At 43.1% G+C, this 12,518-nt stretch overlaps 3 protein-coding genes across 3 annotated transcripts; 2 read left to right on the top strand and 1 right to left on the bottom strand.

Annotated features, from left to right (window-relative positions):
- Nucleotides 1-240: 240 nt before the first annotated feature.
- LOC120289980 lies at nt 241-1,113 on the top strand. The gene has a single exon (XM_039305401.1). The coding sequence runs from the start codon at nt 241-243 to the stop codon at nt 1,111-1,113; it is 873 nt and encodes a 290-aa protein (XP_039161335.1).
- Nucleotides 1,114-4,922: 3,809 nt separating this feature from the next.
- On the top strand, nt 4,923-5,525 carry LOC108956042 (protein SENESCENCE-ASSOCIATED GENE 21, mitochondrial-like). The gene is made up of 2 exons (XM_018864992.2): nt 4,923-5,063; nt 5,161-5,525. Exons 1-2 carry the CDS (start codon nt 4,990-4,992, stop codon nt 5,396-5,398), a joined length of 312 nt encoding a protein of 103 aa, XP_018720537.1. The 5' UTR covers nt 4,923-4,989; the 3' UTR covers nt 5,399-5,525.
- Nucleotides 5,526-7,880: 2,355 nt separating this feature from the next.
- LOC104426776 (epoxide hydrolase A) lies at nt 7,881-11,604 on the bottom strand. Its single transcript, XM_010039929.3, has 3 exons — nt 10,925-11,604; nt 8,741-8,982; nt 7,881-8,389 (listed from the first exon to the last, which is right to left on the bottom strand). The coding sequence occupies exons 1-3, from the start codon at nt 11,402-11,404 to the stop codon at nt 8,143-8,145; spliced, it is 969 nt and encodes a 322-aa protein (XP_010038231.2). The 5' UTR covers nt 11,405-11,604; the 3' UTR covers nt 7,881-8,142.
- Nucleotides 11,605-12,518: the final 914 nt, after the last annotated feature.

Here is a 12,518-nt window from a genome sequence, read left to right on the forward strand (position 1 = left end):
AGTCGTAGGCCCCTTTGGGATGATCTAATCCATTATAATGAAGTCTTCCAAGACTCGCCTTGGATTGTAGCAGGTGACTTTAACGCCATTAAGGACCCATCGGATAGGATGGGGGGTTCGAACGCTTGGATTCCATCTTTTGACGAGTTTCGTTTATGTTTAGCTCAAACCGAGTTGGTGGACCTTTGATACATTGGCCTCCGTTTTACCTGGTCTACTTCCTCTAGTGCTGTAAGGAAAATGCGCAAGATTGATCGGGTCCTTATTAACAATCTGTGGAACCATCGATTCTCCTTCTCTCAAGCCTCCTTTCTCAATCCGGGTACATCTGATCAGTCTCCTATGATTGTTAGAGTGCTTGATCCGGTGTCGAGAAGGAAGCTGTTTAAATATTTTCATTTTTGGTCTGAACACCCGGATTACTCGTATTGCATCAATCAAGCTTGGAATTCGCCAGTCTTCGGAGTGCCGATGTTCCGCCTCGTGTCCAAGCTGAAATTGGTTAAAGCTCGCCTCATATTACTCAACAAAGAGTCTTTCTCCGACATTTCGATGAAGACGGCTGAAGCTAGAGAAGCCCTTTGCATCACTCAGGTTGGGCTTCATGATGATCCTTCTAATTCATCTCTTGTTGACCTGGAAAAAAACCAGCGACGTGCCTTTGTCCAATTGCGGATCCTTGAGGAGTCTTTTTACCGCCAAAAGTCTCGTGTGACTTGGTTGAAAGAGGGTGATCGGAACACTAGATTCTTCCACCATTCGGTTAAGAACAGACAGGCCAGAAACCACATCCTCTCGGTTATAGATTCATCCGGTGTCCTCATAGATGATCCAGCCCTTGTGCCTCAAGTGTTTGTGTCCTACTTCTCAAAGTTGCTCTCACCTCAGGTGTGCCTCTCAAAACCGTCTCTTCATGAGATGAAGGAGCTCATCCATCGGCATCTCTCGGATATTCAATGTAGCTCCATCTCTTGCCCGGTCACAGATTCGGAGATCAAGGATACTCTTTTCTCCCTAGTAAGAGGAAAAGCCTCGGGTCTTGATAGCTTTTTGGTTGAATTTTACAAGACCAACTGGGATCTTGTCGGGCCATTGGTTATTGAAGCTGTTTAGGATTTCTTTGCTTCGGGCTTCCTCCTAAAAGAGGTAAACAGTACTATCCTTACGTTGATTCCCAAAGTTCAGAATGCTACTGCAGTCACAGATTTTAGACCTATTGCATGTAGTAATACCATCTACAAGGTTATTACAAAAATTCTAGCTAATTGTGTGGCTGCTGTTTTCAATGTTTTGGTTGGATCATCTCAAAATGCATTTGTTAAATGAAGGAGAATTAGAGATAACATTTTTCTTGTTCAGGATCTCTGGTTTTCACTTAGATCCTTACCTTCCGAAATGTGCTGTTAAGGTGGACTTTCAAAAGGCGTATGATACTATAGACTGGGATTTTTTGGAACTCACTCTGCAAGCTTTCAGATTCCCATAATGGATCATCCATTTGATAATGGTGTGTGTGAGAACACCCAAGTTTTCAGTTTCTATTAATGGCGAACTTCATGGCTTCTTCTCTGGAGGTCGAGGCCTTTGCCAAGGGGACCCTTTGTCGCCGTACCTCTTTACCCTTGTTATGGATGTGTTCTCAGGGATTTTAAATTCCCATACTTCGGTGAAAGACTTCAAATACTTTTGGAGATGCAATAAGGTAAAGCTAACCCATCTTTTCTTTGCCGATGATGTCTTTCTTTTTTGTCAAGCTAATTGGGTTTCCGCCAGGATCCTCAAGAGAAGTCTTGATATATTATCATATTGGAGTGGATTGCTTCCGAACAAAAACAAGAGCGAGGTGTTTCTCTCAGGAGGCCCTGTTTCCATCAGAGAGAATATTCGACATGCATTTGGCTTTCGGGAAGGTTGACTCCCAGTCTGATACTTAGGGGTGCCCATCATTACTTCAAGACTTGGGAAAGCTGATTGTGCTTCGTTGATTGATTGTATTACTGCAAGAATTCAATTGTGGGCTCACCGCTTTTTATCCTTTGCTGGCAAGCTTCAACTTATAAAGTCGGTACTGCATTCTATCCAAGCCTTTTGGGCTAGTGTTTTTTCTCTGCCTATCTCTGTTCTTGATAGAATTGAACAACTGCTAAGACAGTTTCTGTGGAAGGGCACCTCGCTTGGCCGAGCGGTGCCAAAGTATCTTGGGATGACATTTGCCTCCCAAAAAATGAAGGTGGCTTGGGTATTCGGAAATTGAGAGACTGCAATACTGCTTCCTTGCTTAAGTACATCTGGTTTCTCTTCACCGATAGAGAATCTCTCTAGTGTCGTTGGATCCATTCTTATTTTTTAAAGAATGACAACTTTTGGAACTCCTCCACACCCACTACGTGTTCATGGGCGTGGAAAAAAATCCTTCAACTTCGAAGACACTTTAGGCTCTCTTTCTTTTGGAAGATTGGCCACGGTTCCTCTGTTTCCTTATGGCACGACAATTGGCTGGAATGTGGCCCGCTTCTCTTACTTATACTGCCGGACCTTGTGGAGAGCTGTCGCCTTCCAAGCTATTCGTAGTGGCGGACCTTTATTCTCCCGTGTGGGTGCTTTTTGAGAGACCTCCTCGCAAATATGGGAATTACTGTACCCATTCTTTCTACTGATTCTGACCGCTTCACCTGGCAAGAAGATCCATCGGGTTCGTTCTCGTTGCCTCGCCCGAAAGTACATCAAGGTTAAAAAGAATCGAGTGTCTTGGGCTCCTCTTATTTGGGACAATGACCTTGCACCCAGATTTCAATTTCATTTGTGGTTGCTCGCAAAAAATAGGCTGCCAACTTAGACTCTCCTTCTCTCTTATGGGAGGATTGAGTTCTCTGTTTGTGCTTTTTGCTGCTCCGTTCCGGACTCCATGGGCCATTCGTTCTTTGAGTGCACAACGTCTGCGACTCTTGCGTTCTTTTGGGCTTCTAGATGTAATTTACCTTGGAAGAATAGAGTTTGGAAGGACAACCTCTCTTGGGCTCTCAAATTCCTATTCGGTAAAGATTTTTTTCACAGTATTGTCCGTTTCTCTTTTGGGGCTTTATGCCATTTCATATGGAAAAAAAAGGAATTCTATCATCTTTCGAGGTGACTCTTTGGCAATTCTGGCCATGAAGAATCACTTGATCAAGGTTGTGAAGGATAAGGCTCTTTTGTTCTCTAATGTCCCGCCTACTCCAAGAAACAAGCGACTCCAGAGAAGTTGGGGGTTCGATCCATCCATCTTCAGCTCGACGTCCTCTTCCTAGCTCTCCTCCATCTCTTCAATCTTTGGAGGGGTGCCTGAGGGTCATTAGTCTGTTTTTTAATTGTAGTTCAGCCGAGTAGTTGCTGCTATGTTTCTTTCTCTCTGTATCTTTTTGATTCGGCACCCTCACACTCTCCCTGCCCCCACAGCTAAAGTGTGAGTTACGCTGCCGAATTCTTGTTCATTTATCCAAAGTTTAATATATATTCTTACCTTTTACCCAAAAAAAAAAAAAACATTAGATTACGTTGAGCTTATTTTTCTAAAATGACCTTATCTTTCTTCTTGTTCGCGAGGATAAAAAAGTAGTTTTTTGAAATTTTTTTATTCAAAATCTATTTACTGACCACTTTTATTTTTGAGAGAAAAAAAAATATGACATTATCAAATGGATTTCTGTTATGAAAAATGAAAGAAGAAAAGGGGAACAAAAGAATAGCAAAATAGAAAAACAAAATAGTTACCTAACAAGCCCTAATTTACCAAATCAATTGGTCCAGTTTGTCATAGATCTCTAGTGCCTTTGGGTGTGAAATGTCGCCTACATAGGACTTGTGGACTATATTTTTCACTTGAAGCCAGCTAGAACCTGCCTTTTCAGTTTCATATTCTTTTTGATTGCTGCTACATCTTCCCATAAGACCTTATGGGGCACACATATCTGATAGCAAAATTTCAGCGACAGTCGTCTAGTTCCTGCTTAAAAATCTTTTTGTTGCAGCTTGTTTTGCAAGCTCAACAATGTCGGGAACTTAGCAGGCTCAAAGAATCGCACGCCAAACCAGTGTATCAGCCTTGGAAGGCGTTGAATCCATAAGCTATAAACTGAAGGGCTTCGATAATGATCTAGATCTACTCGGTAAGTCCACTATGTGTGCATGGTATTCAATTATGGACCCTGAAACACGATTGAAGGTGAAGATGATCACATGGTGATCGAGAGTGATAAACAATCGGCTATCATGGTGGTGGTCCTCAGGTGGTGGCCGATGAAGCAATATCCGAATGCATCACCTAATTAATTTATCAGGCAAAGACAGCATGGTCTATTAAATTATTTTTAATTTTTTTATCCAATTTGAGTTTATCCAAAAAAGTATGTTGCCAAACACCAAATATTATAAGTTATCATTGTATCCATACAAGCTAACAAATGTAGCCTAAAAATATTTCTTTCTTTGATATTCAAATGCAAAATTATTTTCACGTCACTTCATTAAATTTACTCTAGATTAGTCGTCAGTGATTTTTATTTATTTATATGTAAACATCCTAAAGAAATAAGGGAGACTAGCTCATATATAAATCGATTCTAAAGAAAGGTCATTCAAAATTATTTTCACGTCAGTTCTAGACATGTTTAGACCCTGGGAAGAAAGTCGCTTGACCAGTCAAGAACAAATATGGTCCGGAAAAGGAAAAGCGCCGTTGATGCGTAAACGCACGCCAAGAAGCTTTGTTTGTGGGCGCAGATGGCTCGCCGCAAAGTCCTGCCTTGGACCTGGTCCCTTCTGGACTCCATCAATCCTCGTGGACGAAGAAGCAGAAGATTCATTTCTCTCGTCTGTCTCGGCCCTATATAAAGTCTCCCCCACCTACCCTTCTGTCATCGTCAAAGAAAGAAGAAGAAGGGATCGCGAGAGGGAAGATTTCCAGTGAATAAGCGAAGGTTTCTTTAGGATTTTCAGAATCTTTGCCTCGTCATGACTCGATCTCTCTCGAGCGCCAAGCTTCTCTCGGCTCTCGCCGCGGACGCAATGTCCAGCGCCTTTGCCAGGTAAACCCCACGCTTCCCGTGCGTCCCTCTTCATCTCCCGAATAAACCCATTCGAGTCAACTGACCCGGTACGCGCTTGATGTGCTCGAAATTACAGGCGTGGGTATTCGGCAGCGACACAAGGCGCGACGGCCCAAATGGCAAAGGCCGGTGGCGCCACGAGAAGCGGCGCTGCGGCCGAGGAGAAAACAGGGGAGGAGGAGAAGATGGTGAGTTCAGATGGGCAGGTCTCCTGGGCACCCGACCCGAGGACCGGGTGTTACAGACCCGACAACTGCATCGAGGAGATCGACGTGGCTGAGCTGCGAGCAAAGCACTTATGGCAGAAGGAATGATTTTAACGAGTGGAGTTTGGCTGATATGCGCGAATGAGGCTCTGTTATCGTTTGGTTCGCACGAAGAACGAGTCCCATTCGCCAGTTGTTTGCCCCAAATTTTTGGTCGATCCTTTCTATGGTAATACAGAACATCGGACGTATGCCGTGATTCAATCGATTAATGATGATATAACCATAAATCCTCTGTTTCCGGGCTTCAAATGCCGCTTCTCTGAATACGCACCGTTAGCTCGTTTAGACACAGGGCATATCACAAAACCGAACAAGTTGTTGCGATGAAATTACAGAAGACTTCAACGACAACACGTGCATTCATGGCGTGCTTCCAGACTCAAACCACGAAGCACGAACTCACCTCCTACGAAGACGACGAAGAAGAAGAAGAAGAGGAAGCTTTAAACTCGCTCACCGTGGCATTGCAGGCCAGCCCGCACCCACACCATGGGCACTCGGTGAAGTTCTCCACTGGGAATCCCGCAGATGCGACCCCGATGGAGAACTCCAGATTGCCCCCCTGCCGCACCACCTCCACGATGCTCAGCCACACCACCGTCACCTTCACGCTGACGCCTTTCAGCCTCCTCAGCCTCTCCCTCTCGATCACCCCCTCGATGCTCTGCTCGTACTTGAGCTGGTACGAGTTCTCGAGCGTGAAGCTGCACGTCCCGTTCATGCTCGCCGTGAACTCGCCGGTGGCCTCGTGCAACTGGTACCCCGTTATGCCCTTCGGGAGGAGAGCCACCGGCAACCCGTACGACTGGAGCACCTGGTATGCCGACGGCGACCGCTCCCTCCAGTGACCGGTGCCGAGAGGATGGCAACCCAGAAAAAGAAGGCCGTCGCGTAGAGAGACTCGGTGGGAAACATGGATTCTGATGGCCGAAGATCGACGATTCTTGGCTTGGAAAGAATCGACGAGGAAGGCTTTTTTGGACGGGAACTGCGACGGAGAGAGCGTGGAGATTCTCGTTTCATTCACGTCCCGGATCATACAATTGTCATGGACTGCATTGTTGTCGACTCTGGACTGTTTTGGACATATGATCTGGAGGCAGAGCAGTCGAGTCGCGGATGCGTTTTTCGCAGAGGAGCACGCGGGCTCGTGACACGTCTGAGATCGATTTGACACCTGCGTGCGGCGATTTTCCACCCCTTCTTGCCAGTTGCCGGAGGAATGCATGAACCCGACGGTTCATGTCTTCTTCTTGATCTTTAAGTAGATAAATATCATGCATTAACACTCTTTACCAAAAAAAAAAAAAATATCATGCATTAACACTTGCCATATAACAGAGATATAATTGGACATTAGCATGTCTTTAAAAGGCTATGACATCCAGGAAAGACTGGATAGAGGCGGGGAACAGATCTCGAAAAATGTTCTATCCCCATGGCCCAACATGGCCAAACCCCTTTAAGGGGTAAGGGTGGCCCGCCTAGATTCCCACGACGCCTTCCCCCAAGTATCTGGGGCATGGTACAGAAAAATGAAGGGTCTCTCCCGACAAGGGGTGGCTATTATAATAGCGCCTCACAATATCCAATAGAAAGCTCAAAATGCAGACTTAAGTTCAAGGCTGGCCGACCGGCTTTGCTAGATTGCTCGCAGCTCGAGGCCCAATGAAAAAGCCCACCTAATTCCCCCATATATGGGACATGGGAATGGCCTTCCTAAGGGGTGATGGCCATAAAAAAGACATGGAAAAATTTCAAATAATGGTCGGACCTAAATTTTCAAGAACGTCCTCTTATCATGTAAAGACCTAAATGAGCAATTTAGTCTCACAATATAACCCTACCAAATCTTCGTCAGCCAACGAGCACGTGACATTGTCCTCACAAGAGCAGCTTCCAATTAATTCATTACATGAGACGATTCCAACGCCTCTCTGTTTTAACAAAAATTTCAATCCTGACTACTTGGAGCATTGTCCTCGAGACCCTCCTTGAGTCCTGGACTCAAATTGCTCCCGTGAAAGCTCTGTCAGATTGAGGGGACGAGCAAGACGTTCCCGCGTCGACATAAGCATCAGCCTCTCGATCAAAACACATGCAGCAATTCATCAGCCCAGAAATGCTCTACCTCAATTAATTTGGACAGATGAGCATGATGCATCGGTTTGCTTCCTGAATATTTTTTGGAAAGCTGCTCGTTGCCCCTAATATATGAAGTCAAATATACAACACAGCTTGCCTTGAACCACAAAACAAGAATCATGGGACCATCACGGCTTAGAATAACACCACCTCCCTATGTCAAAGCAACTTTATGGTTGAAAAAAGACAACTTTAAGTATCACAACTTTTTTTTCTGATTATTTTAGTGTCATAACTTCTAAAAAGCATTCATTTGAGCATCCTCAAGTAAACGCCGTATGATGGTCATGGCATTTGTGATGTCCTTCAACTTAACTTAATGTGATTGGGGCGTGTTTTCACTGCATTGAAGCATGAAAAGGTGAAACCATGCGAGTTCGTGTATGGGATCTAGGGAGTTTAATTCTTGACCAGCTCTACTTATGGGGTGTTCAGAAATCGTTCCACTTCTCTTATCCTTGTTACAAGAACGACATAATACAGGTGAGAAATGTGTACATATAACTCTGAACCAGTAGCTAAAATAAGCAACATCTTAAACACCACAGCCCATCCTCAGCAAACGTTCCAGTTATTTTGTGGAGACGGAGATGAAACGATTCACCTCTCCTTCCTCAAAGAGAACTTTCGAAGGAGCATAAAACTTAAAATTTTTTGATGAAGTCATATATGTGATTAGTAACTTCCTCTGGCTTTTCTTGCTGGAGAAAATGAGCCACTCCTTCCATCACGACTACTTCTTGCAAGAATGGCACAAGTTTCTTGAGCCCACCATTGTGAATGTGCTGCTTAGCACCAGGTACATGATAGGTAATGTCGAGGTCTCCAACAATAAATTTAACCGGCACTTTAATTTGTACTCCAGTCCATGGTGCGGCCAGCTCCCAGGTTCTGCAACAAGGAAGGAATTATCTCTTTGCTAGTTCCAAGCGATTGACATTTCACTAGGTCTAAACTCAAGTCCTACAGAAAATCACGTAGGATGATGTATCAAAACTCGTGAAAGAGCCTCCACAGAGAACAACTTTACATCAGATCCAAATTACGCAAAAGAGAGGATTGTGTTCAACGGTACATGTCAGGACTGCTAATGGACTTCAGCCCCACTACTATATCTTTCACTACTCATCAGTCAAACCTTCTAGCCCACGTTGGGAAGATACTCACAGTTCTTTCAGAATATTGTGAATATCAATCCGACAGACAACTGCCTCCAATCCAATAGAATAGGTTGACACTTACAAGTTCATCGCTCGATAATAATTCAATCCTCCGGTGAAGCCTTTCTGACTGAATTTGCTGGCATAAAAATTGATGTCTTCCTCTGACAGCCAAGGGGGCAATTTATCTCGAGAGCTGGCCAAACCTGAACATCCTATTTCTTTCGGAATACAAGGTGGTTTTGGACTCCGGCATGTGAGAAATAGCTTCATAAGTTTTGTGATATCAGCTCGTGCAAAGTCTTCTTCAGCTTCTCCAGGTTCCTAAGACAGATCATAAGTCCTTTCAGGAGCAATAAAAATATAATGATCAAATCATATAAGGGAGGAATTAAGGAACCACCTGAAAGGATAAAAGTGGCACTTGAGCAATAAAAAGGTAAAATGTAAAATCTAATTGAATCAACAATTACAGTGTTCAGTGTTCAGTTAGAACATGAATATGATACTTGCAAAACATGCTCAACATGTGTACTTGTATTGTAGTGGAGGCCCTTCTCGCCGCAGAAGATCTGGGAAGGATCTTATCGAGAATAATATTCCATGTCCTCTCTCTGCACTAAGCGAAGTTTCCAAGGAGCACTAAACAACATGTGCAGTTTTAGAACACAGATCCTTGCAATGCAGAAAAATCTAGTAAGTTACCATGGATAGGAGCCCTACGGCCATCGAACTTTGTCTACCAGAGGACTTTCTTCTAGCCTTCTATATAAAACACAGCTTACTAATAGCGAAAAACAGAAGTCAACATCACTTGCTCTGGTTCTACAACTTGAAACTGGTTAAAAACATCAAATTTTAGGTGGTCCACATGTTAATGGCCAGAGTGCTCATCTGGGGGCAAGCGAAGTCCAACACTTTAATAATGGGGAGATCCAAGAGGGTCGAAAGCTTAAACTGGGTGCATTATATTGCTCCTTTTTCACTCTAGGCATCTTGTGCGAAACTGTTCTCTGCATTCACATCTCACACGTGCACTTAACACATATAAACACAGTTGGTTGTGATGATAGAAGGGGAACTCTCTCGTGTCTGATTCATGGGCAGCACATTAAATTCAAAGCATCCCAACTAGAAACAAGAAGTGAAGTCAAACCAACAAAGCAGTAAGAGATGAGATCAAAGCATCATAGCAGTTTTAGCCATCATTACGAAGGACCCGCTTGCTATTCGTAGAAACACCAAAACGAAAGGTCTTCTTGTAGGATACAATTATCCGCCTATAAATCTACTCAAATGGTGCAACAACAAACTCAAGGTGACCCAATTTGAGAGCCAATTCTGTTCTCCAGACAACTTTTTTAAACGGAAAAGTTGTTTTATTTTTTCAGATTTATTAGAAGCCACAAAAACTAGAGCCGTTAACTCCATCACTATCAAGTCATTGTTGGTAATTAAAGGTGGCAAAATAGGTTTTAGACCCATATATGACCCATTTAAATCATTAGTAGGTCATATATGAGTCACTTATTTTTTGAAGAAACTAATTAGATTGGTTTAATAATTGAAGATTTAAGATAGATGGATCTTAAGTAGGTCTTAAATGGGATGGACTTAAACCATTTTCATCTAAAGCCTTACAATCTCTCTTTTCTCTCTTTAACTTTACAAAAATATTTTTTTGTAAAAAAAAAGAAATTATTTTTTTCTTTTTTCTTTCATTTTTTTTTCCTTCTTCCGTGTTCTTTAGTCGGTGGCCGGCATGGCAATGATCGATGACCGGCCAGGCAAGGCTCAAGCCTCGTCGATTTGGCAAGACTCAAGCTCGCCAGCAGAGATCAAGAAGAAGAAGAAATGCAAAAAGAAAAAAAGAAAAAGAAAATTAAAAAATTATATTCTTAAAAAATAAAAATAAAGATAATTAAAAATTCAATTTTTTAAAATGAAAATAATTAAAATTCAATTTAAAGAAAATAAATTATCGATTAAATTTTAACAATATCATTTTTTTAAATCATAAAAAGTCGAAAATTTTGCATTACAATAAATGAGTTATAAACATGTTGAATCATTTATGATCCGATCTACCCGTTTAACAAGTCTATTGGAAACCAAAGATAGTCAGCTCCATTGATTCACAGCCTCAATTTAGGCAAAAAAAACTCGCTAAAACATCCCAAAACCAACAAAAATCTTCACATAAACACGGTCAATCAAGTCAACGTAACCGAACCAATCCACGATCACATCTCTAATTATCACTCACCTGAAACCGACAGATGTAGTAATCATCGCCAAACAACGCCCTCAGCGAATCGACGGGCTTCCTCTTCCGACTCCCCGGCAGAAACGCGACGCTCGTGTTCACCAGCGCCTTAACCCTATCGGGCCTCAGCAGGCAAAAGTACCACGCCATGACCGCTCCCCAATCGTGCCCCACCAGGAACACGCGCTCGACGCCGAGCGCGTCGAGGAGCCCGACCAGGTCGCCCACGATGTGGAACGCCGTGTACGACGCCGCGGAGGGTGGCGCGTCGGTGTCGCCGTAGCCGCGAAGGTCGGGGGCGACGGCCCGGTACCCGAGGGCGGCGAGGGACAGCATCTGGCGGCGCCAGGTGTACCAGAGGTCGGGGAAGCCGTGGAGGAAGAGGACCGTGTCGCCGCCGGCGCCGCCGTCGCCGCCGACCGACGCGACGTGCATGTTGATGCCGTTGGTGGGGACCGTCGCGTGCTCTATCGTCTCCATCCCTCGGAAGTCCTGGCGGTGCTCTTGCGTCCTTCTCTCAGCGTCGAGCGAGCTTGGGTTGGAGCCAGAAAATGGAGGTCGTCGTCGGATTAGTCGATCTATCGAACCAAGAAAGTTGACGTTCCGTTTGTCTTGTCCCGTTGCTGGAAAGGAGCGATTGGGAAGTTCACCTCGCAAGTTGAGGAGTCCCACACTTCACGGGATTGAATTTCTGAAAAGCCGCCAAGGAAATAAAACTTTTCTCATGATTAAAGTTAGGCAATAAAACGTGTGAAAAAAAAAAAAAAAAACGGTTGGATTATCTCCCCTATCGACAGAAAAAGTTCTGTACAGGGCGGCGCCCCCTCAAAGGAAGTCTATTTTTCTATCTCTCTTTTTTTTTTTTTTTTTTTGGGTCAGAGGGGGTTTGTTTGAAACGTAGAAGGAAAGTAGAAGAGCTGACTAAGCAACGAAAAAAAGGAAGGAAAATTTATTTGAATGGAAAGAATTAAAAAGAAATTAATTGCTATGCTGAGATATGCAGAATTATGGACAAGAAAGATCTCTCTAGCCTCTAATTAGGAGAATTCTATCCATTTTCAGTTGCTTTGCAAATCATAAGAGTGATCGCAATTCATTAATTACTATCGACTCGATAAAACAATGTTTCTTAATTGAATAAATTATATCATGTTATATGTGTTTTGTGTAACATGTTAATATGATCTTACTAACTATAATTAAATGTTCTAATCCATGAGTTGCTCAAGTGTCAGTTTAAATGTTACCTAAGGAATAGAGATCGGCGTGCTTCAAAGAATTATTTGATGTAAATTGGATGGCATTGACCACGTATGATAGGAGGCTAGTCGATTTTCTATTGTTAGTTGGGTTGAACACCTTACAACCATAGTTATTAAAATCAGTTGATTCTTGATTCATATTGTATAATCGGATTTGAGGTCCAAGTAATAAGGGGGTGCATGATAACCAAAATTTATGTTCTAGAAATAATTGTTTTATTCCAGACCTGTTTCTGGAATAAAAATCCGTTTGATAAACCTATTCCATTTTTTTATTTCTAAAATAGATTATTGTTCCAGAAATAGGTTTGGAATATAAATCAGAAACTATT

Source organism: Eucalyptus grandis, chromosome 11 (assembly GCF_016545825.1).
Source record: "Eucalyptus grandis isolate ANBG69807.140 chromosome 11, ASM1654582v1, whole genome shotgun sequence".
NCBI lineage: Eukaryota > Viridiplantae > Streptophyta > Magnoliopsida > Myrtales > Myrtaceae > Eucalyptus > Eucalyptus grandis.